Source organism: Nycticebus coucang, chromosome 7, assembly GCF_027406575.1.
Source record: "Nycticebus coucang isolate mNycCou1 chromosome 7, mNycCou1.pri, whole genome shotgun sequence".
NCBI lineage: Eukaryota > Metazoa > Chordata > Mammalia > Primates > Lorisidae > Nycticebus > Nycticebus coucang.
Window position 1 is genome coordinate 8448080 of NC_069786.1, and position 27218 is coordinate 8475297.

General features: G+C 38.4%; 1 protein-coding gene across 2 annotated transcripts in view; it reads right to left on the bottom strand.

Annotated features, from left to right (window-relative positions):
- The window catches only part of UGGT1 (UDP-glucose glycoprotein glucosyltransferase 1), a 122213-nt gene that overhangs the window by 50962 nt on the left and 44033 nt on the right, over positions 1–27218 (bottom strand). For both annotated transcript variants that reach the window (XM_053596793.1, XM_053596792.1), the window contains exons 14-18: positions 26844–26963; positions 25056–25141; positions 12630–12765; positions 10578–10709; positions 4402–4566 (exon numbers count right to left, since the gene is read on the bottom strand). In XM_053596793.1, the coding sequence (XP_053452768.1) occupies positions 4402–4566; positions 10578–10709; positions 12630–12765; positions 25056–25141; positions 26844–26963 (639 nt within the window). The remainder of the gene's footprint in view (positions 1–4401; positions 4567–10577; positions 10710–12629; positions 12766–25055; positions 25142–26843; positions 26964–27218) is intronic.

The window sequence follows — 27218 nt, forward strand, 5'->3', positions numbered from 1 at the left end:
ACTAAGAAAAGCAAATTTGTGTTCATTGGGTCTCTCCACACTATGTCTACCCAGAAATAAGCAAGTTCCACAAATTAGTTAAGAGTTAACAGAAGCAGAAATCCATTCTCAGATACACTCCTAGTTAGCTTCTTTCTATAGGAAAAAGCCAAAGATCTTCTTTCAAGCAGTTAATATACTTGGTAATGAAAATGACTCCCAGTATTTTTCAATTGCAGGCATCCAAGTGGCCTATATCTCCAGAATCTGAGTTACCCTGGGGAAGAAAAACTCTTCTATCATTTTATCCCCCCTTTGGTATACCTCGTATTATGGTTGTGTTTCTTGAAGGTTATCTAAGAGCCAAGTATCAGTAACTGGGGAAATCTGAAAATTTATCATACTTAAAATATTTAATATAAAAGTATATTTTTTAAAGTAATTTCAAGAGAAAGAGGAATACGACTCAGGCCAGTTGTGGTGGCACATGCCTGCAATCCCAGCACTTTGGGAAGCTGAGGAGGGAAGATCACTTGAAGCCAGGAGTTTGAGACCAACCTGAGCAACACAGCAAGATCCTATCCCTACAAAATACTGAACATATTAAAAGAAAATCAGCTAGGCATGGTGGCATGCACCTGTAGTCCTAGCTACTTGGGAGGCTGAGATAGCAGGATCACCTGAGCCCAGGAGTTTAAGGCTACAGTGATCTATGATCACACGACTGTATGCTAACCTGGGCAAGAGAGCAAGACCTTATCTCAAAAAAAAAAAAAACATAGTTAGACACTATGGCTACTTAATAATGAGCATACAAACCAACAGCATAACTCAAAAGACTTACAACAGTACTAGATGGCTGTATGTTGGGCCCATGGATACAATTTTGTTCACTGTTATAAATCTGAATTGATTCCAATTAGAAGACTGTCTAGCTCAGGGAAGGCAACTTGGCAATATCTATCAAAATTTTAAAGCACATACCTTTTGATCCAATTCTTCTATACACACACACACACAATAAACGCACACAGTAACTATGTCCAGGAAGAGAATATGAATGGCAGGGAAGAAGAGTAAGTGGGTGAAAGTTTCTCTTCATCCAGGCCATCTGCGTAACATATCTTTCTACACTGAATACAGTTAAAATTTTTAAATGTATATTACCCTTTGATACAATTCTAATTCTTAGTAGGCAAAAAATATACACATTAGAATATTAATCGCAGCGCTATTTATAACAGTAAAAATCTAGAAGCAATGTCCATTATTAGAGGATAAATGATCGTGTTTTAAAGAATCATAAAATAGATTATATTATACTATTCAAAAATAAAATATTATGCATCAGTTTAAAAATAGGGAAATAGCGGCCAGGCACAGGGGTTCACGCCTGTAATCTTAGCCCTTTGGGAGGATCAAGGAGGATCCCTTGAGCTCAGATTAGCCTGGGTAAGAGCAAGACCCATCTCTACCAAAAATAAAAAAATTATCTGGGTGTCGTGGTGGGTGCCTATAGACCCAGCTACCCAGCAGGTTGAGCAGCAGGATCTCCTGAACCCAGGAGTGTGAGGTTGCTGTGAACTAGGCTGATACCACTGCACTGCAGCCTGAGCAACAGAGTAAGACTCTGTCTCAAAACAAAACAAAGCAAAACAACAAAGCTGGGAAACAGAGTTGTGTGTTCAGAAATTTAAAGCCAAAATATATTCAGTGAGAATAATAAATAAAAACAATACACATTTAAGTATATGCATTTCAATACACATGTTGATACACATACTTCAATAAGGATTGAGAGAAAGGAAAGAACTTCCACTTTGTACATTATTTACTTTAATAATTTCCTAAATTTAGTATTATCTAAATATGTGTATGAGCACATAATACTTTTGTCATAATATTTAAAGTAAAACTTTTCTTATTTAGTCCAAACCCAACTTCTTCCTGGCCATACAAGTAGAAGCAGAAGAAAACTGTGTCCACAGAGGGAACAATATTTTAAAATAGTTATTCTTATAAACCACTGATACCTTGGCGTCTATAAACCTGGGGGAAAATGTTTTCTAGATTTTTATATCTAATATTATTAAGGAAGAAATTTTTTTTATTTTAAAATGGAGGCTGGAAAGCATTTTATCTGCTTTTATATCTTTTTATCACTTAGAGTGATATCTTTATCACTTAAAGAAACAGAATAATTACCATCACCCTCGATTTCTTAACTTGAAAAAACCAAGCCAATTCACTCAGATGGAACTTAATTTTTATGTTCTCCTGCCTAGCCTCCACAAAGAACAAATTCCTATACAACTACTAAGACCTATACTTATACATAAGAGAAGTATGTAAATAGAATTTGATGGAGGACTTTTTCTTGTATGAACACATTAACAGTCAGCCCTAAAGTTCATTCCTTTTAAAATTTCATTTCTGATTTTTTAAAGAAATATTGCTCAGAAAACCATATAGTGACATGCAAAAAGAATGAAGTTGGACCATTACTTAATACCATATATGAAAATTAACTCAAAATGGATCACAGACATAAATCTAACAGCTAAAAGTATAAAGCTCTTTGAAGAAAACATTGGAGAAAACTTATGACAACTGATTCAGCAATAATTCCCTGGATAAGACACAAAAAGCACAGAAAACAAAAGAAAAAATAAATACATTAGAATTCATCAAAATTGGAAACTTGTACGTCACAGGACATTATCAAGAAGGTGAAAAGACAACTCACAGAATGGGAAGAAATATTTGCAAAACATATATCTGATAAGGAATTAATATCTAAAATAAATAAAAAACTATATATAACTCAACAACAAAAAACCCAATTCAAAAAAACGGGCAAAAGACTTGAATAGACATTGCTCCAAAGATATATAAATGGCCAACTGCACAGGAAACAGCTGCGACGAAAACAAACAAACAGCACAAAAGACCCCCAAAGTCTGGTATGGTGAAAAAATTAATTTTTAGAGATGTCGCATATTATTTTAAATGTCCAGTTAACAAAAAAAAATGATAGCACATGTAGAAAGAAGAATCATGCATACTCTGGAAAAACAGCAGCCAATATGCACTGTTCCTGAGAAAGCCTCAACACTGGATTTACTACACAAAGAAGTTAATTAAGCTATTTTTTATATTTAAAAAACTAAAAGAAACTATCCAAAGTAAAGGAAGGTTTGAGACCTATATTTCACCAAATAACATCAACAAAGTGAAAGAAATTAGAGAAAAGAACCAAACAAATAATCTGGAGTAATAATACTGAAATGAAATGTTCTCTAGAGGGGTCAAATTAGTTGACAGAAGAAAGAATCCATAACTTGAAGACACATCAACTGAGATTATCCAGTCTGAGAAACATAAAGGAAGAGACTGTGGGATACAACCCAAGTGTAAGAGGGCCTTTATCTAACAAATGCAATCAGTGTAACCTTATCCTTTGTACCCTTAATGAATCGCAAACAATTAAAAAAAAAATAGGTGCATATTTACAGTAGGAGAAGAGAGAGGGAAAGAGACAGTACGTAATAAATAATTTGTCTGGCCTTTCCCCTGGTTCCTGGGAGGTAACCTCTAAGTCCAGTGAAAGCAGTGTCTTTGTTATTCATGATGAGTCCCTGAGAGCACGCCTAATAATTTATACTACAACATGATGTATGTGGGGCCACCAGACAGTTTAGGCTGATGCGATGACTTAGGATGGGGCTGGACACACACACCACAAAGACCAACCACACGTTCAGAGGGCTGGGGTTCTGGGCAGCATAACATCAATCTGTTGTTAGCCTGCTCTCCTCAAGGCTATTTATATGAAATGTCCAGAACAGGCAAATTCATAGAGACAGAAAGTAGGTTCATGGTTGCCAGTTGCTGGGGGTAGGGTAAAGTGGGCAAAATAGGGAGTAACCTTTACTGGATATGGGGGCTCTCCGAGGGGTAATGATAATGTTCCGAAATCAGAGGTAGTAGTTCTGTAAGTCTTTGTATATGGTAAAAGCCACTAAATCATACACTTTAAAAGGCCAAGTTTTATGGTGTATTAATTACATTTCAACAACTACATATATAAATGAAAGTCTTTCAGAGAGAAAATTCTTTACAAATAGAATAAAGGTTTCTTTTCTTTCTTTCTTTTTTTTTTTTTTTGAGACAGAGTCTCAAACCCACCACCGTCGGTATATGGGGCCAGCGCCTTACTCACTGAGCCACAGGCGCTGCCCTGCAATATTGAGACATTTTATAAGTATTTTCATTATGGCAAGACTTGCTAGGAGTCAGCAAACAAATTACTAGCTGCAGATAGAAAACAGTGATGCTTAAAGAATTGTGTTGCCTACTACAGAAGCTACAAAATCACAACACACTGTTCTCTTTCAAAATCAGCCCTGAAATGCTACTCACCAAGTACACTGCTCTTTGGAAGAAGGTTGTGGTCTCCAGGACTTTGTGCATGGTGATGGTTTCCAACTCATCAGGATCTAGCTGTTCCTTTTCGAAGGGCATCCCATTGAACAGAACGACAGGCAAGGGACCCAGTCCAGTCTGCTCATAGTAGCCTCGTGCTTCCTAAAACACAACAGACCACACAAACAATATATTTTTGCCCTTCATATGACAAATGGCATGAAGTATATTTTCCTGATATGCCTGTTCTTTTTCTTTCTTACCTGTCTGTTCTAACAAGAAAAAAGAAATCAATAGAAATATGGTGAAGAAGAAATAACAAAATTTTTTTTTCTCTTTTCAAAGGAAGCCAGGTGAGGTGGTGTGCATCTATAATCCTGGGTACTCTGGGGGCTGAGATGGGAGGATCACTTGACTCCAGGATTTCAAGGCTCAGCATATTATGATTGTGCCTGTGAATAGCTACTGCCAAGCCTGGGCAATACAATAAGACTGTGATTCAAAAAAAAAAAAGGGACAAAGTGGTATCATAATAAATACACTACCCTGTTTCCCTGAAAACAAGACAGTGTCTTATTTTAAGGTGTGCTCCCAAAGATGCGCTAGGTCTTATTTTCAGGGGACGTCTTATCTTTCCTGTAAGTAGGTCTTATTTTCGGAGGATGTCTTATTTTCAGGGAAACAGGGTCTAAGTAAACTTGCAAGTGAGTTAGTAAGTTTTCATAAAACCACAAAACAAGGCAAACTATGGTTTGTGTGACAGTGTGTACGTGTGTGTGCATGCATTATACAATGGAATTTTCTGCAATGATGGAAATATTTTATCTAAGCTGTCCAATACAGTTCCCACTAACTGCACATGGCTATTTGGGAACTTCACTACTGTGAAGTCACTACTGTGACGAAATAACTAAATTTTTTTTTTTTTTTTTTTTTTGTAGAGACAGAGTCTCACTTTATGGCCCTTGGTAGAGTGCCGTGGCCTCACACAGCTCACAGCAACCTCCAACTCCTGGGCTTAAGCGATTCTCTTGCCTCAGTCTCCCGAGTAGCTGGGACTACAGGCGCCCGCCACAACGCCCGGCTATTTTTTGGTTGCAGTTTGGCCAGGGCCGGGTTTGAACCCGCCACCCTCGGTATATGGGGCCGGCGCCTTACTGACTGAGCCACAGGCGCCGCCCTTTTTTTTTTTTTTTTTTTTTTTGTGTGTGATTTTTGCCCGGGGCTGGGTTTGAACCCGCCACCTGCGGCATATGGGACCGGCGCCCTACTCCTTGAGCCACAGGTGCCGCCCATAAATAACTAAATTTTTAATTTTAATTCAAGCCCATTAAAAAACTCATATGTGGCTAGGGCTAACATAATGGGCTGCACAGCTATAGACTACAATAAATTAACGGTGCTCTTGGGCAGAAAGCCTGGAATAAAATATTTATACCCAATTCTAAATAAGGGTCCATATCACTAACAAAGCAACTGTACCTGTAGAAAACAAAACAAGGTTTGTAGAAAAATAGTGTTCAAAACTTGCTCTAAAATATACTAACCCCAATCTTTTCCCTTCTCCCAGACAAAAGTTTGTTGCCAGGGAAACGCCAGAGCAGCAAAGTGGTAAATATACCTGAGATGGACACTTTCTGACTGTTAACAGAGGCACGGTTCCTTCAGACTAACTTTACAGAATAAAAACATATTACTACCCAAGATGGAAAGACAGTTCCTTTAAAAATTCGTGTTAAACACCCTATAATCCCTCACAATGGCAGAATTTAATTATTTATAGCCTTTTTTAGATAGCACAAATAGACAAGCACTTCAATTAGGTAACTAATACCAGTCATCAGTAAAAGACTAATAGTTTCTAACCAGATCTAGCCACAGCAAAAAAATGACAGCACAGACTTCACTGATGGACTATAACACGGCACAGCCAGAAAGACCTTCTTGGTTGGTTGCAGCCGTTTCTCTACAGTATTGTTTAGATTTTAAAACTATATGCTTCTGAAATTCTTGTTAATTCTGTTCTTAAGATCTGAACAATTTCATACACTTTTATAAAAACTCAATTTTAATCTAGTTTGAGCTTTAAAAATCACCACTTTCAACCAAGTAAAACAAACAAAAACCCTTCATTATATCTCCAAGTAACAATAAAAATATTTTCTCTGGAAATGGCAACTAAGTGAAAGTCAAAGTCAGGAGGGAGTGGGGAGTGTTCGACTATGTAGCTTTCTTTTTTACCACTTATAAATGATGTACAAGACCAAAAAACAGTGCAGCCAATCATCAAAGAACGAGACTTAAAAGTCACATGAGTAGGCCAGATCTGACGGCTCACTCCTATAATCCCAGCAATCTGGGAAGCTGAAGAAGGCTGACGGCTTAAGACCAGGAGTTCGAGATCAGCCTGGGCAATACAGTGAGACCCTGTCTCTACAAAAAGTGTTTTTTTAACTAGGCAGGTGTGGTGGCAGGTGCCTGTAGTCCCTGCTACTTGGGAGGCTGAGGCAAGAAGATCCTTTGAGCCCAGGAGTCTGAGGCTACAGTGAGCTATGACACTGCCACTGCACTCCAGCCTGAGCCTTGGTTGATAGAGCAAGACCTTGTCTCATTAAATTAATTAATTCAACAGTACACAAATTTTCTATTAAATAGTGATAAATAATTAAGAAACATTAATTTCAAGCAGTCTTATGCTGAGCCAGTCAGCAACAACAATGGAGATTAATTAAGGATGCAGGGTTACTATGCGAAATACAAAATGTTTGCATATATAAGTTAGAACTTTTCCTAATGCTGTTATCTTATTGGCTTTGAAAAATATAAATGCACACCTATCAGAGTATATTCTCTTCAGTTTAAAATATCTATTTTACTTGTCTTGCCTACTTTTAGAAATAATTACTTCTTTCAAGTATCAGACACAGAAGATACCATAGCTTCAGGTTTGTAAGAAAAAGCACAGATACTTGTAAGAGCAATGACATTTATGAAAAGTAGCCATTTTTCCTAAAAAATAATCATTTCAAAATAATCCAGCCTTTTGAGCTTTATTGTGTGGGGGTGATACCCCTGTAGCTTAATAATCTCGGCTAGGCACAGTGGCTCAAGCCTATAATGCTAGCACTTTGGAAGGCCACGGCAGGAGGACTGCTTGAGACCAGGAGTTCTAGACCAGCCTTGGCAACACTGTGAGACTCTATCTTTACAGATAAATAAAACATTAGCTGGGTGTGGTTTGGTGCCCTTCTAGTCCTAGGTCCTTGGGAGGCTGAGGCAAGGGGATCACTTGAGCCCAGGAGTATGAAGCTGCAGTGAGCTATGATTGTGCCACTGCACTCCAGCCTGGGAGAAAGAGCCAGAGAGACCTAGCCTCAAAAAAAAAAAAAAAGAAAAAAATCTTATTAGTCATTAGATTCTTAGGACTTCCAGGATCCTCTCAACATCCTTGCCTTGAGAGTACTTCTACTCAAATGGTGAGGAAATCAAATGGCTTAAATATAAATAACACGACCTGCTTATATAACGAAGGGTCTCTAATCAATACAGATTAGGAAAATGCCCATGTCTAGGAAACTATTATGCAGTGCCCTTCAGTGATACTCCTTAAGCTATTCTCCCATTCAGTTCTTCAGCAGAATCAAGATTTCAACACATGTAGGGTGTTCTATGTGGATAGGGCGCCAGCCCCATATACCGAGGGTGGCGGGTTCAAACCCAGCCCCGGCCAAACTTCAGCAAAAAAAAAATAGCCGAGTTAAGAAAATGGAAGCTAAAACACACACACAAAAAAAATAGCCAGGCGTTGTGGCAGAAGCCTGTAGTCCCAGCTACTCGGGAGGCTGAGGCAAGAGAATGGCCTAAGCCCAAGAAGTTGCTGTGAGCTGTGATGCCACAGCACTCTACTGAAGGCAGCAGAGTGAGACTGTCTCTAAAAAAAAAGATTTCAACACAGGTAAACACATAAAAATACCCCTTTCCCCAGTTTGTCCACGCTATTCAACATTTTTCAAGCAAATACTTTTGATACAGCAATCATCTGCAATACATGTACAAGGCTTTGTACTTTTTCTTCAATAGAATAAAAGAATATTAAACATTTCCCAAACGTGAAATATGAAAAAAAATTCTATAGATTTCCTCAAATTTTTAGTACTCTTAAAGTGGCCCTCCTTTTATTTCACTTATTCTTTTTCTACAGAGTACTGTTGCTTATGCCTATGGAGGGGGAAAAAAAAAATCACTGAGCACCCGTATCAGTATTAGTTTACTTAAAAATCTGAAAAAGGGGCGGCGCCTGTGGCTCAAAAGGGGTAGGGCACTGGTCCCAAATGCCGGAAGTGGCAGGTTCAAACCCAGCCCCAGCCAAAAACCACACAAAAAAAAAAATCTACAGAAGGTGAGTGAACAGAAGGCTCCAATACAATAATGGAATCATTTGCAGGCTACACTGAGATCTCATTACCAGCTTCAATTTCAGGCCTGACTTGGTACCACTTAAAACAGACTCAACACAAAGCACAGATTCAAAAACAGGAAAGACAATGAAGGGAAACAGGCTGGCACCCTCGCAGGCCTCCTGGCTCCTGATATGAATTTACCTTTCCCAAAGTGGTAGCACAGAGCCAGGACTTTAATTAGTCTTATACTGATTATCATCAATTTACACTTATAATAAACCTTCGTCCCTCTACAAACTTGAATTCATAGAGTAGACAAGTGTTACTGCCTCCAGGACGCCTTCCGCAATTTCCTTGTTCCAAGTAGGCAGAGCTCCCTATCACCGCACGGAGCCTCCAGCCTCGCCACCATCAACACCAGACTGCTCTCATTAGTCTGTCTCCACCAAGAAGCCAGGTGAACTCTCCAAGTATAGGCAACACATTTGTTCAACCTTCTAGTATCAAAGCTGGCACAGTTATCCAATACTTTTATAAGTACTTTAAAACTTTGTTATTCCAAAGTAGTTCAGAAGTTTCTCTAGTTGTTAAATTGTGTTTTTGTCTTGCTAAGCAGTATTTTGGTTAGTCCCTCTAAAACCTGGGTCAACATATAGTAGCAAATCTCTTAAACAATCTCTATTAACTTAGTTACCAATTAATACCTACCACCTTAGTACAGTACGCTGAGCACTTACACTGATGAGCTCTCTCTAGAATGCCCACATACTTTGGCTCTCCTCAGTTAAACTATATGCTTACCAAGGATCAGCTGTGTTTGCTATCAAACCAACTACTTTTGTTAGTGAAATAATATGATTTAATATTAAAATCAGTAATGAAACCAGTAAAATATGAGTATAAAAAGAAAAAGTTGTTCTTCCCACAAAGACAAATCGAATGACTGGAAAACCTTACAAAATGAGGGGTTAAAACCAATTGTTGCTGAATTGGATATGGGTCAAACAACTATAAATGACTTGGGAGAGAAATTATAAAAATCTAGAAGGATTCTGTATTCAGATGAAAGAGAACTTATAAATGATTCAGAATATGGTTTATAAAGGAATGATAGCTTAGATCTCCAAACAGAGGAACCAAAAAGCCTTATCCTTCATTTGAAAGAAAGAAAAAAAGTAAAAACTTATATCTTTTAAATCAAAATGTTTCAGAAACATATTTTCATTCCTTGCCTTGACATACATTTTTTTAAAAAACCAACCAACTTCCTCTTACTTGCATAGTTAAAAGACCTTTGCTGTATTTTAGATCTCACAGAAGATACTATCTTTAATCAAAAATTTGAAATTTTCTCTTTATATCCTTATTACTATACATTGAAACTCATTTCATTACATTTCTTTATTTCCATCCACAGCCTAAATAACTAAATTAAGCCAATATAATATATATTCAGCTGCACATCATATCCTGGGGATTTGTACTAATAGACTGGACCCAGAACAAACTTCATACAAGTACTACCATTGCATTGTGAAAAAGAAATTACTTCCAATTTAATAATATGCAAGTTAAAAATTGGTGGTATCTTCATAAAACTGAAATAAAAACTTTTTCAAACACTGAAAAGTGAGCTGGTTTCTACATTATTAAATGCTAAGTAGTGAAACTCTTTACCCATCACCATTATTAACTAAAGCCCCGAAGAAGGAAAGGAAAGGAAAGGAAAGGGCAGTGTTGCCAATAAAGGAAAAGTGCCAAAGACTTATTTACCTCCCGATTTTGGTCATAAGCAGAATCAATCCCCAAAATGCTGTTCACTTCTACATACGGATATTTCTTTTCCAGGACACTGACCACATGTTCAACTTTCACTTTTTCTCCAGTTCTCACCTTGTTATAGATCTGAAGAAAGAAATACCATGTAACCAACTACACATTTAAGTTCAAATTCCAAGGTGTTCATCACAAAACATTTCTGAATGTAGAGGAAACTACAGGTGTTTTTCTTAAAAGGGCATATTGCACTACTGGAACACTCAAAAAAAGTGTTGCAATGTTAGCAATCCTCCCTTTTCTATATATCTTATTAAGATGACTTCTTAGGTTAGAAACTAAATATTCTTTAAAAGACTCGGGAGCAGCACCATTTTAAGTTCAAATACAAAAATGTGTTAAGAATAATCTGAATACTTATAAGTAACCTTTGAAATAAAACTTATGCTCATGACGTTTAGGAGGGAAAAGATTACAAACCATGTATAAAGTAATCCACTTTTTAAAAAACAGACCAATAACAACAAAACTATACCTGTATTTGTACAGTTAAACATCTAGAAGGATACACGGCAACCTTTTAATGGTGCCTACTTTTAAGGAGGATTGGGAAAAAGAAAGGGTGACACAGAAATTTTAAATTGACATTATTATTTGACTTTTTTTTATAGTGAGCATGTATTACATTTGTGATAAAAAAAATAAAAAGAAATGAAAACTCACATTATTCTTTTCCTTCATACGCATATCTATTGGAGGGGGACTTTAAAAAGTAGATTTTTAAATACTCTTGAGTGACTTCTTTTGAACCTATTTCATTCTCCTTTGCCCTCTTGCTAACTACCTTCCCCAACGTTTCTCAAGAAGATCACAGCAAAAGCTCACTGAATAGCATCCACATCACTTTTTTTTGCCTTATATCAGATCCATCTCCATACACGTCAGCAGAATGATTTTTGATCTGAAACCAACCCAAGCTCAGGTTAACCCAGCTGCTAGCTTACAGAGGCCTCGAGGAGATGGCTCCCCTTCTTCCACTTTGTTCTCACAGTCCTCTGCCCAAGCCACACTAACAACCTGAAATCACTACCTTTCATTTGCTGCTGTGTTCCACTGCTTCTGCCTAGACCCACATAGGACAACTGTTATTCCACAAAAATGCCCATGACCATCGCCAGGATGGGTAAGGACCTCATGCAGCCACAGATAATTTTGCTCTCCACACTACATGACAGCATCTGTTTGAACGTGTCCCTCGTTAGGCTGCAAGGTTTTTGTGGACAGAGATGAGGCTTACTATTATTTGCAACCCTCTCCCTATACACAAAGCTAATACCAGGCCTGGCACATGGTGGGCCTTCAGTAAATGTTACCCAAATAAATGAACATTCTAACTAACAAAAAATGCTCCAAATGAAGCTCTCAACAATACATGGAACATAATAAACTGCAGAATAACAAAGGTGGTTAAACTTAACTAATTTAAACATGATTTCTTAATAGTTACCATTAATCTATAAACTATTACTTACAAAACAGCTGGTTATACTCAAGAGTAGAAAGAAATAAAACAAGGAGAATTCTTTGAACTTGGGCAAGTAAATGCCTTAAACACACACACAAACTAGGGCATTTCAAAATATCCAGTAAAAATGGAAAAACTAGACTGTTAGTAAGAATTTTGTGATCAGAATATTAAACTAAACTCTAATCAAAAAATCATGACAGTCTCAGAAGAAAAAAAGTAGACTTCTTTTTATACAAGTAGAGAGTGCTGCACTTATCCCTAGTGATTTCAAATATCACCAAAGGGCAGAAGATTAAGATATACTAGTCCTCCTAAGGAATCTTAGCTGAAATTGCAGCAATCTATTATTAATGTTAGTGAACCAATAAAGGCAAACCCTAAAATATAACACAAATAGAATTTGTGCAAATAATTTATTTACTTTTTCTCTGTATAGAAACATAGAATCCTCTTAAAAATATATTGTTTTCTAGAATAAATTAGATTTTAAAAATTATTTGCCATTTTGAACACAAACATACGTGTGTCAGAGTCTGGAAGGCATGGTAATCGTCCACTTCATGGGCAACGTAATTATATGCTCTAAGAACAGCGACTCCAGCATCTTGCATCCCGTCGACATCTTCAGAGTCATTAACCACAAAGATAAAGCCAATTCTGGAGGAGAAAAAAAACAAAGAAACATCTCAAGGAATGCAACCAGTGAGAAGGAATGGCATCCTTTTATCTGCTTCATGTGTATATTGTAGCTAATAGAGAAAAAAATATCCTTAAGTGAAAAGCAGTTCACACCCTACTCTAACACGGCTGCTGACAAATATATACATACATGGGTCACAGAAAATGAGTTCTTTTTTCAGATTAATATGAAGATACAAATGATTAGGTCACATTGTTGGCATCTGCTAGGTAAATTCCAAGTTGTAGTTGAGCCATTCACCCAGGAGGTGTGCAATATACCCTACGTTGTGCCTGTTAGGTGAGAGCTAATTAATACCCCTTCCCTCCTCCCCTCTCCCCACTCTCTTTCCCTCAACTTGACTTTAATTGTATTTTCTCTCATGTGGGAATGTAACTGTTCATCTATTGGTGTCACATTAGTATTGAGTGTATTGGATCCTTGCTTTTCCATTCTTGTGATACTTTACTAAGGAGAATGCTCTTCAATTCCATCAAGGTTGATATGAAAGAGGTAAGGTCTTCATCTTTCTATGGCTGAATAATATTCCATGGCATACCCATACCACAGTTTATTAATCCATTCATAGGTTGATTCCACATCTCAGCTCTTGTGAACTGAGATGCAATAAGCATTCTTATTGCTTATTTGATAAGCAAATGTCCTTATGGTAAAATGATTTTTTTTCTCCTGGGTAGATACCAAGTAAAGGAATTGAGGGGTCAAATGGAAGGTCTAATTTTAGCTCTTTTAGGACTCTCCACACTTCCTTCCAAAGATGCTGTATTCATTTGCAATCCCACCAGCAATGTTAAAGTGTTCCTTTCTCTCCACAACCACACCCGTATCTGCAGCTTTGGGACTTTATGATGTGGGCTATTTTAACTGGGGTTAGGTGATATCTAGAGGTGGTTTTGATTTGATCTCAAGATGGTTTGTCTGATGATTAGGGACCTTGACCATTTTTTCATGAGTTTCTTGGCCATTTCTCTGTCTTCTTTGAAGAAGGTTCTATTCATGTTTCTTGCCCCATGATAAATGGGATTATATGCTTATTTCTTGTTGAGTCTTTTGTAAATTCTACTTATTAGGCCTTTGTCAGATTCATAACATGCACATATCTTTTCACATTCTGAAGGCTATTTGCTTTAACTGTTGTGTCCTTAGCTGTGCAGAAGCCTTTTTGCTTTTAAGTCTCATTTATTTATGTTTGTTGTTGCTGTGATTTTCAGTGGAGTCTTCCTCATATAATCGTCCCCCAGGCTGATATCAAGAGTATTTTCATGTTTTCATCTAGAATTTTTATTGTTTCAAGTCTTGGTTTAAATCTTTTATTCATTGTGAGTGAAGTTTTATAAATGGTAAGAAGTGCAGATCCAGTTTCAGTCTTTTACATGTGGCTAACCAGTTCTCCCGTCACCATTTACTGAACGGGGATTATTTGGTAATGCATCCAAATTTGTTTTAATTTCTAAAAAACTGCATTGGCTATACAGGGCTTTTTCTGGTTCCATACAAAACACAGAACTATTTTTTCAAGTTCTTCAAAGTATGATGTTGGTATTTTAATGAGGACTGCATTAAATCTACAGATTGCTTTGGGTAGTATAGGCATTTTAACAACGTTGATTCTTCCCAACCAAGAGCACGGTATATTCCATTTGTTAATAACTTCTGCTATTCCTTTTCTCGAGGTTTCATAATTTTCTCTTTAGAAATCCTTCACCTCTTTTGTTAGACATTATTCCCAAGTATTCCATTTTCTCTGAAGCTACTGTGCAGGAAATTGTGTCCTTGATTTGCTTTTTGGCTTGTTACTGGCACATATATGAAGACTACTGATCTGTGGACACTGATTTTATATCCTGAGACATTACTGTATTTTTTGATCACTTCCAGAAGTCTTGTGGTTGAGTCTCTGGGGTTCTCTAATATTGGATCATTAGCAAAGAGCAGGACTTTGACCTCCTCTGTCCCCATTTGGATAGCCCTGATGCCGTTCTCTTACCTGACTGCACTGGAAAGAACTTTTAGCACTATGTTGAATAGTAGTGCTGACAGTGACCATCCTTGTCTGGTTCCAGGTCTAACTGGGAAAGCTTTCCATTTTACTCCATTTAGTATGATATTGCCTGTGAGTTTATTACAGATAGGTTCTATCCGTTTAAGAAATGTCACATCTATGCCTATTTTCTTAAGTGTTCTTGTCAAAAAAGGATGCTGAATTTTGTCTAATGCTTTTTCTGCAACTATTGAAAGGATCATAAGATCCTTGGGCTTCTATTTAAGTGGTGAATTGCATCAATGGATTTGCATATATAAAATCACCCTTGCATCCCTAGGATTAAAGCCTACTTGATCATGATGTATAATTTTTTTAATGTAGCTGTATTCTATCTGCTAGAATTTTATTATTTTTGCACTGGTATCATTAGTGAAATTGGTCTGTAGTTTTCCTTTTTGCTGGGTCCTTTTCTGGTTTTGATATCAGGGTGATATTTGCTTAATAGAATGTGTTGGGGAGGGTTCCTTCCTTCACAGTGTTATGGAATAGGTTCTGTAGTATAGGTACAAGCTCTTCTTTAAAAGTTTGATAGAACTCTTGTGGAAAACCATCTGGTTCATGACTTTTTTGGGGGTGGGGGATAGGAACTTTTTTATTGTTGTTGCAATTTCAGTGCTTGATGTCAGTCTTTTCGAGACTTCCCGGTTAAGTCTAGGGAGGTTGTATGATTCCAAGTATTGGTCCATTTCCTTCACATTTTCAAATTTCTGGGTAAAAAAATTTTTTGTAGCAATCAGAGATGATCTTTTGTCACTCTATAGCAGTGGTTCTCAACCTTCCTAATGCCGCAACCCTTTAATACATAATACAGTTCCTCATGTTGTGGTGACCCCCAACCATAAAATTATTTTCATTGCTACTTTATAACTGAAATTTTGCTACTGTTATGAATCACAATGTAAATATGATATGTAGGGTGTATTTTCATTGTTACAAAGGGGTCGCGACCCACAGGTTGAGAACCGCTGCTCCGTACTATCTGTTGCTATTCCCCGTCTTCATTTCTAATAGAGGTTATTAGAGATGTTACTTTTCTGTTCCAGCTAATCTGGCCAAAGATTGATCCATTTAACCTTTTCAAAGAATGGACGTCTTTGTCTTGTTAATTTTCTGAATGATTCTTTTGTTTTCAATTTTTATTTCTCATCTAAGTCTGGTTATTTCTTTTCTTCTGCTAGGCTGAGATTGGATTGCTCTTCCTTATCCAGTTCCTTGAAGTGATTCATTAGGTTGTTGATGCGCCCTCTTTCTGTCTTTTGGATATGGGCGTCTAATGCAATAAATTTCTCTCTTAGGACTGCTTTTGCAGTATCCCAAAGGTTTTGATAGTCTGTGGCTTCATCATCATTATGTTTAAGGGACCAAATAATCTCGTTCTTTATCTCCTCCTTGACTCAGCTGTTATTCAGCATAAGGTTGATCAGTTTCCACGACTTTGTGTGGAGATAAAGGTTTTTAATGGAGTTAAGTTCTACCTTTACTTGTGGTCTGAAGATACAAGGTATAATTTCTATTCTTTTGTATGTGTTGAGGTTTGATTTTTGTCTTAGAATATGATTGATTTTGGAGTATGATCCATGAGTTGATGAGAAGAAAGTATACTCAATAATTTTAGGGTACTATGTTCTGTATATGGCTATTAAGCTCAATTATTCTAGGGTCATGTGAAATTGGTCTGTAGTTTTCCTTTTTGTTGGGTCCTTTCCTGGTTTTGATATCAGGGTGATATTTGCTTAATGGAATGTGTTGGGGAGGGTTGTTTAGCTTCTGTTTAGAGGATCTGTCCAGTTCTGTCAGAGGGGTGTTAAAGTCCCTAGCTACTCTGGTGTTGTATACCATATTGTTCTGACCAATTCAGGTTCATATCATAAATCTGAGAGCATTTAAGTAGGATGCATATATATTTAGAACTGAAATGTTCTCTTGTTGTACTGATCCTGTGAGCAGTAAACAGTGACCATCTTGGTCTTTATTTTGTTGCTTTAAATCCATTTGTATCTGACAATAAAATTGCAACCCCTCCTTTCTTCTGATTTTCATTTGGCTGAAATATTGTTTTCTAACCCTTCACCCTGAGTCTTGTTTTGTCCTTAGAGGTTAGATGTGTTTTCTGAAAACAGCATATAGTTGGCTTGTGGGTTTTTTTATCCAGACAGCCAGCCCGTGCCTCTTTAGTGGGGAATTCAAGCCATTCACATTTATTAAGAGCAGACGTCCTCAAACTTTTTAAAAGGGGGCCAATTCATTGTCCCTCAGACCGTTGGAGGGCCGGACTATAGTTTAAACAAAAAAACTATGAACAAATTTCTATGCACACTGTACATATCTTATTTTGAAGTAAAAAACAGAATGGGAACAAATACAATTGACACTGCTTCATGTGGCCCACGGGCCGCAGTTTGAGGATGCCTCATTAAGAGGATTGTTAAGTATAATGGAGTTCTGTTCATCTTGTTTTAAGAAGTCTGCCTCCTACTTTTATCACTTGAGCCATTGTGGAAACTAAGCTTTGAACCTTCATTTCCAGATGTCTTTACTTTGCTGTGGTCCATGCGATGGTCTGTGTATAGTATGATCTGAGTACTTCTTGCAGTGCTGGTCTTTGAGTGGCAAATTTCCTAAATGATTGCTTGTCAGAAAAAGATTTGGTTTCTCAATTAAATATGAAACTTAGCTTGGCAGGATACAGGATCCTAGACTGGAAGTCATTTTGTTTGAATAAGTTGAAATTTGGAGCCCAATCTCTCTGGTTTGTGAAGTTTCAGCTGAGAAATCTGCTGTCCCCTGATGGATCTGCTCCTGTAGGTCAGTTGGTGCTTATTCCTGGCTGCCTGCAGAATTTTCTCTTTCATTTTGACCTTGGCCAGGTTCATTACAATGTGCTGGATATTCTCCTTGAATTGAAACAAACTAGGGTTTGATATGCATCTAAAAGGAGTGTGCTTGAATCTTTGGTGATACTTGGGAAAATTTCAGTTATGATATCCTGCAATAGGGCTTGCACACCTTTTAATCACTGTTCCTCTCCTTCAGGAATACCTATATTAGTATATTTACACATTTCATGAAGTTCCATAATTCTCTAGGATATTGCTCAGCTTTTACTCTCTTCTTTTCTGACCTTTGTAAATAACCAAGTTAGCTCAAGAGCCTTGTTGTCTAGCTGTGAGAGTCTTCTCCATGGTTTAATGTTAATGATACTTTCTACAGCATCTTTCAGCTTCCTGAATGACTCCTTCAATTCTTCAAGCTGTGATATAGCCTAATTTCATCACGTCTTTCATTCATTTCGTGGGTCAATTTTTGTATTTCTTTTTGGTGGTTTTCCACTTTCTCTTCAATTCCCTTCATCTCTTCCTTTCCCTTTACCAACCATACTCTAAATTCCTTTTCTGTCACTTCCATCATTTCTTTATAGGTAGGATCCTGCCTCATGATCCTTTCAGGGAAGGGGGTTGATCTGTTTTGGTTTTTCATGTCACCAGAATTTTTTGTTGGTTCCGTCTCTCATTTTTTTTTTCTCCTTCATTTTTCTTGTCTCTGTGCTTGGGTATTAAAATGGCCTTTTGGTACAAGCATGAAAATAAGAGAGCAAGAAGGGAGAGAGAATTTTAAAAAATTTAATTAAAAAAGGAGAAAAGGAACAGCGTCTATAGCTCAGTGGGTAGGGCGCCAGCCATATATACCAGGGATGGCGGGTTCAAACCCAGCCTGGGCCAGCTAAAGCAACAATGACAACTGCAACAACAAAAAAATAGCCAGGTGTTATGGCGGGCACCTGTAGTCTCAGCTACTTACTTGGGAGGCTGAGGCAAAAGAATTGCTTGAGCCCAAGAGTTTGAGATTGCTATGAGCTGTGATGCCATGGCACTCTACTGAGGGTGCCATACGGAGACTGTCTCAACAAACAAACAAACACAAAACAAAAAAAAGAGAAAAGAAAGAAAAAAATAGTAATAATGGTGTTGGGCAGGGCACAGTGGCCCACAAGCACAATCCCAGCACTCTAGGGCGCCAGGACAAGAGAATCACTCTAGGTGAGGTGCTCCTTACCAGCGTGATCAAGAATGAGATCCATGCCTTCTCCAAATACAGCACAGAATCAGTTGTGTGTCGCTGCAGGGATCTGCAAACAGTCCCCTCTGAAGGTCAAAGCAGGTGGGACAGCCTAGCCCAAGGGTTCAAGGTCTTTGTGAGAGAAACCAATGCCATGGCACCCCAGCCAAGGCCTCAGAGCAAGCCTCTGTCCCAGAAATGTATAAAAAAGAACAAAACATACTAAAAAATGGAAAAAAAAAAGAAAAAAGAAAGAAAAGGATTTCTTGGTTGTCATTTGAGAGATTTATGAAGGTGAGAAAAGTAGAAAATAGCAAAAAAGGCAAAGAAAGGGGGGGACTAGAAACACCTGTATTAAAAATGGAAACCTTAATATTAAAAAAAAAACTAATATAATTATATAATAATATAATACAATTGCTTGGACACCTGGTGGTGCTCCAGGGTTAGGAAACAAAATTTAAAAAAATTTTTAAAGCATTACTTCCTCTTCTGCATGTGGCAGAGGCAGAAGTTATTAGCTAGTTGACTTGGAAAGCTGGTCTTGTTTTCTTGCTTTATTTGACTTGATTTTAATCTGGGTGTGGTTGCTCCTTGGGCAAATGAATCCCCCATAGTGGCAGGAGAGCCAAAATCCTGAAGCTTATACCAAATTTTATGGGGGTACTACTCCTTGGCCCTCCAAACAATTCCCTGAGTCTACAAAACGGTCTGTGTGTGAGGCGGGATCTGTCCAATTCACCTGTCCAGCAGGAGGGCTGCTGCCCACACCCAGCAGGCAGAGTCAAAGGCAGTCATACCCTGGGACCTTGCGAGGCTGCTCTGGAACAAAGCCCTCCTGTGTGCAAGCTGAATGAAGGTTATGACTCTCTCCGTTCTTCCCCAGTGGCTCTGCCACGATGGATGCCCAGCAGGTTTCCTGCCCGCATATCCCCGGGTCCAAATCTGCCCACCCGGCACCTTTGGACCTCCCCCCACCCCAGCCCTTCTGCAGGAACCCCAGAGTCCTGCACGGATCTCAATTACAGCTCGTTTCACACTATCGCCTTGCCTGGAGGGATAGACCCTCCTAGAGGTCAGTGGGACTATGGGGTGCCATGGAAGTGTTCAAGGAGACTTTCTAGTGGAACTAATCCCTCCAGTGTAGGCTCTGTCTCCGGGTCGCAGTATTCCCTCTTGCCCACTTTCTGCATGTGGTAGAGGCAGAAGTTATTAGCTAGTTGCTTTCCACCCTTCCCCATCTCTTTGACTGCTAGAGTCCTTCAACGTCTCACTGTACCATCTCAATGATGTTTCTGGGTGGGACAGTCCGGTAAGAGGTGGCTGGAGTCCCTTGGCCCAATCTGAGAGTGGCTAATGAGGAGCTGTCTCTAGTCTGCCACATTGGAGCCTCCACCACTGTGAACAGTTAAGACAGACAGGATCGTGCTCCATTATTTCATTTCCAGGAAAGACAGCTGACAGCTTCCTGCCAGATTAACCCATGCAAGTTTCAACTTCCTCTACTTATTGGTGTTGCTGGAAAGGCTTCATCTGTTTCCATCCATGCAGATTTTACTTCCTGCGATTTCTGTGGATCTCAAAACTTTCATAATGATGCACATAACATCACAAAATAAAAAATCTGATTCTCAAATCTGACTTAAGACTTTTCTACTGTTAAACCAAGCCCTTTCTGTATCAGGAAAAGATTCCTTTACTGACATAAAGAGTGTTGCTATAGTTTTATGGGAAGATTTTGTTCTGTTTTTAAACAAAAATTAGGAGAAATAAAAATTTTCAGACTGTAAAAGAAAACAGAAAAGGAGTGATTTTGAGATTTAACACAGGCACTATAAGAATTATAGGTAAAAGGAAAGCAACACAAAAATTATAACTGCCCTGTAGCAAAAAGCTATAACCGAGGATAAAGTTCATTAACTTTTAAAATTTAAAATAAAGGAATAAATCACAAAGAGATACCATTATACATCTATAGACTGGGTGGCTAAAAAGTCTTGTAAAAGCAATTCAGTGGACAAATGGTCTTTTCCATAAATAGTACTGGAGTAAGTAGACAGCCACATGCAGAATAATCAATCAAGATACAGACATTACGCCCTTCACAAAAATTAACTCAAAGTAGATCACAGAACTAAATGTATAGCACAAACTACAAAATTCCTGGAAGAAAATTTAGGTCATCTGAGGTCTAGCAGTGACGTGTTGGATCTGCATGATCCATGAAGACAGACTAGTAAGCTAGACTTCCTTACAATTTAAAACTTCAGGTGGCGCCCATAGCTCAGCAGGTAGGGTGCCAGCCACGACTTCCTTACAATTTAAAACTCCAGGTGGAGCCCGTAGCTCAGCGGGTAGGGTGCCAGCCACACACACAGAGGCTGGTGGATTTGAACCTGGTCCGGGTCAGCTAAAACAACAATGACAACGGCAACATAAAAATAGCCGAGTATTGTTGCAGGCGCCTGTAGTCCCAGCTACTTAGAGGCTGAGGCAAGAGAATCGCTTAAGCCCAAGACTTTGAGGTTGCTGTGAGCTATAACACCACGGAACTCTACCCAGGGTGATAGCTTTAGGCTCTGTCTCAAAAAAAAAAAAAAAAATTTTAAACTACTGTCCTCAAAAGGACATTATTAAGAGATTGAATGGATAAGCCACGGATTGGCAGAAATTCTTTGCAAAACATCCATCCAATAAAGAACTACAATCCAAAATATACAATGAACTCTTAAAACTCAACAATAAGGAAATGAATAACCAAATTAAAAAAAATGGGCCAAAGATCTGAATAGACACTTCACCAAACAAGAAGATACAGATGTTAATAAGTAGATGCTAAATATTGTAAGTCATTAGAGAATTGCAAATTCAGGTACCAATGCCATACCACTACATACATACTAGAATGGCCAAAATCCAAGACACTGACAGTAAGTGCTGGTGAGGATGTGGAGTAACAGGAACTCTCAGCCACTGCCAGTGGGAAGGCAAAACGGGGCAGCCACTTCGGAAGACAGTTTGGCAGTTTTTTACAAAACTAAGTATACTCTTATCACATGATACTAGAATCATGCTCTGTGGTATTTCTGCAAAGGAGCTGAAGGATTTATGTCCACACAAATCCTGCACTCAGGTATTTATAACAGCTTTATTTGTAAGTGGCAAAACTAGGAGGCAAACAAAATGTCTTTCAACAAATGGATGGGCCAGGCGTGGTGGTTCACGCCTATAATCCCAGCACATGGGAGGCAGAGGTGGGTGGATTGCATGAGCTCACAGGTTCGAGACCAGCCTGAGCCAGAGAGAGATCCTATCTCTAAAAATAGCCAGGTATTATGGTGAGCGCCTGTAGTCCAAGCTACTTGGGAGACTGAGGCAAGAGAATCACTTGAGCCCAAGAGTTTGAGGTTGTTATGAGCTATAATGCCATAGCACTCTACCCAGGGCAGCAAAGTGAGACTGTCTCAAAAAGAAAAGAACAAATGGATGGATATATAATGGAATCTTACTCAATGATAAACAGAAATAAGCTACTGAGCCATGAAAAGATGAGAATCTTAAATGGACATCACTAAGTGAAAAAAGCCAATCTGAAAAGGCTACATACTGTATGATTGTTAACTATATGACATTATGGAAAAGACAGAACTATGAAGATAGTAAAAAGATCAATAGTTGCCAAAGATTTAGGGGAATGGAAGGAGCCAAACAGGTATAGCACAGAAGAGTTTTCAAGTTGTGAAACTAAACAGTTTTGTAATCTGAATTATTTAACATCTATAAATGTTCATAGTATGTGTAACACAGTGAATCCTAATATAATCTACGGAAGTTAGTTAACAATAATGTATCAACATAGCTCTAAAAAACAGTTGTGTGCTAATTAGAAAAAAAAGAAGAGGCCAGGCATAGTAGCTCATGCCTGTAATCTCGGTACTTTGAGAGGCCAAAGCAGGAGGACTGCTTGAGGCCAGGAGTTCTAGACCAGTCTGGGCAACATAGTGAGACCCCTACCCCTACAAAACCTTTTAAAAATTAGCCATGCATGGTGGCACATCCTATAGTGCTAGCTAATTGGGAGGTTGAGGCAGAAGGATTGATTGAGTCCAGGAGTTCAAGGTTACAGTGAGCTATGACTGGGCCACTGCATTCCAGCCTCAGTGACAGAACAAGAGCCTGACTCCAAAAAAATTATAAAAATAAAAAGAAAGGTTATAACCTAAAAAGAAAAAAGAAAACACAAGTAGATTTATATCAAACATCAATCTGTTAATACCAGTTAGCTCTGGGGAGGTATGTGTAAAATGTGTATATGGGGATAGAGATAGGGATAAAAACTTTTATTGTTAGATAAAAACTGTCTGTGTTTTCAAAAATCCCACTTATGACAGAAATCATATATGATATGCTGTGGGCAGAAAGGACCTAAATATTCTTTTTTTTTTTTTTGAGTCTCACTCTACGCCATCGGGTAGAGTGCCGTAGTGTCACACAGCTCATAGCAACCTCTAACTCTTGGGCTTACATGATTCTCTTGCCTCAGCCTCCCGAGCAACTGGGACTACAGGCGCACGCCACAACGCCCAGCTATTTTTTTTTGTTTTTGTTGCAGTTTGGCTGGGGCTGGGTTTGAACCCACCACCTTCAGCATATGGGGCCGGCGCCCTACTCACTGAGCCACAGGCGCCGCCCAGGACCTAAATATTCTTATGCAAGCAAACATAAAAGCTAAACTCTTATTAGATTACCAGAACTTTATCTCCTCACAAACTACCCCTTTCTAAGATTTCTAATTTCTAAAAAACGCATTAGAATTTTTCTTTTAGCTACTTGCAATTTTCTGAACCCAGTCCCTACTTAAGGGCCATGAGAGAGTTCCTCAGACGTGGCCCTCCTCTCCACAGCCCCTGTCGGCACTTTAATAAAGGACATCATGTGCTCGTACAGAGAGCAAGAGAACTGCCTGTCTGCCTATGTCCCCCACCAACTACTTGCAGCATGTTTCTCTGCTGCCTAAGAGAGAAGTCATTTTCAGATGACTTCCTGTCACCTACCTTTACAATATGAAGACCACATGCCCTCTTCACACGCCTTCCACAAGACCCATTGTCCCCAACGCAATTCAATTAATATTTAATGGGTGCTAACTGTGTATAATAGCCAGACTTCCTCTTTTGCACTCTTGTACTTCTCTTTTAATTGAAATACAGCTCTGGTTTTAATCACATAGTATATTCTTCCATCTAACCAGATGTACTCATGTTCTGTAAGGAACGTTTCATTAGACTAAAAAGCTCTGCTTTTCCAGCTATCTAAACGCTCTATTTTCCTCAAACCTATCTGAAATCCACCTTCTACATGAAACTGCTGTGAATCCCAAATATTTCCATCTATTTTTTGCTTCCCTGAAATTCTAAAGCACTTATAGCTAGTAGGTCATAACCTAGCACTTGATGAGGTATCTTCTCAAAGTGTCTGAAAGTATGCAGAGGATGTTTTCCAAGAAGGTAGGAATTGGGCTTATAGATTACCCACAGCATTTAGCTCAGTGCTGGGCATGGAGCACACAGTAATATTTATTGAGTAAGAGTTCTTTTCTTCTTTATTTTCACATTTCCTAAAAATTCAAATTTCATCAACATGTAAAATTACCCAAATTATTGAGGGTAAATGAAAATATCTTAGCACTTACATGTAAAGCCTTAAGAAAAGGAACAGTGGAAACCCAGTCACTCAGTACCCTGCTGGTAGATTTGGTAACACAAAGGGTGTGTGAACATTTAGTCCTTGACAGTCTAACAAAAGTTACTGGCAAAGCTCTATATCTCTTCTGAAAGTGGAAATAAGTATTATGATGTGGACACTAACCTAGGAAAATTCCCTTCCACTGGGAAACAAGCTGAGACCACATGCTATTTTTACATAGGCTATTTATTAATAATTCAGTGGTGGTAAGCTTCTATTCATTGAGAATCAAATTCTCAGTCCCAAAAGATACTGGCTTCATACCAACCAGAAAATAAAACTGCCATTAACTATCCCCACTATTAATTATCCCATAATTTAGTAGCACCAGATCTGTGTTTTAGAATGACAAACAAAACCTCAGCTAAATTAAATGTGTCATCAAATCAATACCAGTGTTACCTTAGTGGGATATGATTGCTGAGGAACATCTCAGCTGTGTTAATCAACTCTGCTGTGTTCTCATGTGCAGGATCAACTATGAAAACCTGTGGGGGAAAGGGAATGAACACATGAAGTAGCATTTATTCAAATGTCCCCGGGCCAACAGAAATGCTGTTAGTCATTGTACATAACACCAATTTTTCCCTAGCTACTCTTAAACGACAAAAACGAATTATTATACAAGTAACAGTCACCTTCTTCTATGTTCAAAGAACTATTCTACTGTACCCCCCCAAAAAGCCAAGTTTTAGCAACTCTCCCACCTTAGAAAAAAGATTGCCTTTTTGTGCACGCATTTCCTTTTTCTTTTAAACATTTTTACAGTAGTCTTTTTATTTTTTACACCTATTATGCTGTAAATTCACAGGGAATAGGTTCCACCAATCCGGCTCCTTTCCATTGGTTCTGAGAGTGAGTGCACTTCCCTGGGTTGAGCAGGCTGGCGCTTCAGTTGAACCCAGGTACCTTTTTCCTTGGCTTCCTTCTTTTTCTCATCATTTCCCTTCATATGTTTGAAGAAGCTATCTCAGCTCTCAGAGTACTTAATATGCTCAATATGAACATTAATCCTCTTGGCAAGAACTTTGTCCTTAACTTGTTTGTTTACAACAATGCTCACAAAATGCTGGGTAACACCGCAGACTCTTCCAGTTTTGCCATGGTAACATCTACGTGGCGTGCCTTTTTGAACAGTGCCCATTCCCTTGATGTCTACAATATCACCTTTCTTATAGATTTACATATATGTGGCCAGCTCCATGCTTTCTAAAAGAACTAGAGAACATGTATCAGGTGCCTGTCCTCTTTCCCTGTGTGTTCATCATTTGGTGAATTATGGAAGATGGCGTCTTCGGCCAAAAGGAAGGGCACTTCTGAGGAGCTCTGAATTAACAATGTATTTAGATTTCAATTCTTAGACCACAATAACAGCTATTAGGAAAGCACACGAGCATACATTAAACGCTAAGCAACTTACAGATATTCTTTCATTTACTGAAGTTCAGACATATGATAAGAGAAAAAGAGATTGCAATTTTGAGTGGGAAGGAAAAAAGTGGTTTCAAAAATGAGAAAAGTGCAGAGGGCAGTTTACCCTACAAATTCTGAGAAAGCTGACCGTAGCACTAAACTGCCCCCTAACACTTACACGACTGTGTGAGGAAAGAGACAGAAATTAGAAGGGAAAAAAGGGCCAAATAAGAGCCTTCTTTCTCTCTTTCTCTCTCTCTAAAGCACTAAAAGAAGGAATAAGATGAGCAGACAAAAAAAAAAAAAACAACAACAACAACAACACTTATTTAAAGGATTAAACTGAACTATTAAATTTTAGGAATTAAGATATCAAAGAAATATAGCAAAAATATACACCTGAATAAAACAGAAAACTAAAACATTATTAGGAACCTAAAACTGCTATGGAAGATATAGTCTTAAAATTCAAAAACAAAAAACAAACCAAAAAAGATCTAAAACACCCCAGTCTAAACTCTTATGCTAAAGATGAAGAGGATGTCTTCACACACCAGTGGGGGCTATAATGCTGCTGCCACATGTCATGGCCATACAAATGATCAGTACAATCCAAAGCCCCTCCATAGTGAATAGGGAGCATATTTGGTGGTGGCAGTGGTGGACGGAAGCAGCTAGTAAAGGAGAGAAATGAACACTCTACATACAACAGACAGGTAGGGGAGAGGGCACGGGAGAGACAGGGTTCACAGCCAGACAGTAAGAAGTTTTACTTACCAGATTATGTAAGTTTTTCCTTATCTGCCGGATAACTCCAGGAAAGGTGGGGCGAAGCAACTCTTGTAGACTAGAAGGCCATGAATTATATCTGCTATCAACCTCCAGGTTGTTGACCCACTACAAAAAAACATGCATGCAGGTATTTTAGTCACCAGTTAGTAAAGTATGCAATAATACTTCAATTATGTTAAGAAGAATCACATGGGACAAGACTATTTTTTTTTTTTTTTTGAGACAGAGCCTCAAGATGTCGCCCTGGGTAGAGTGCTGTGACATCACAGCTCACAGCAACCTCCAACTCCTGGGCTCACGCGATTCTCCTGCCTCCGCCTCCCAAGTAGCTAGGACTACAGGTGCCCACCACAACACCCG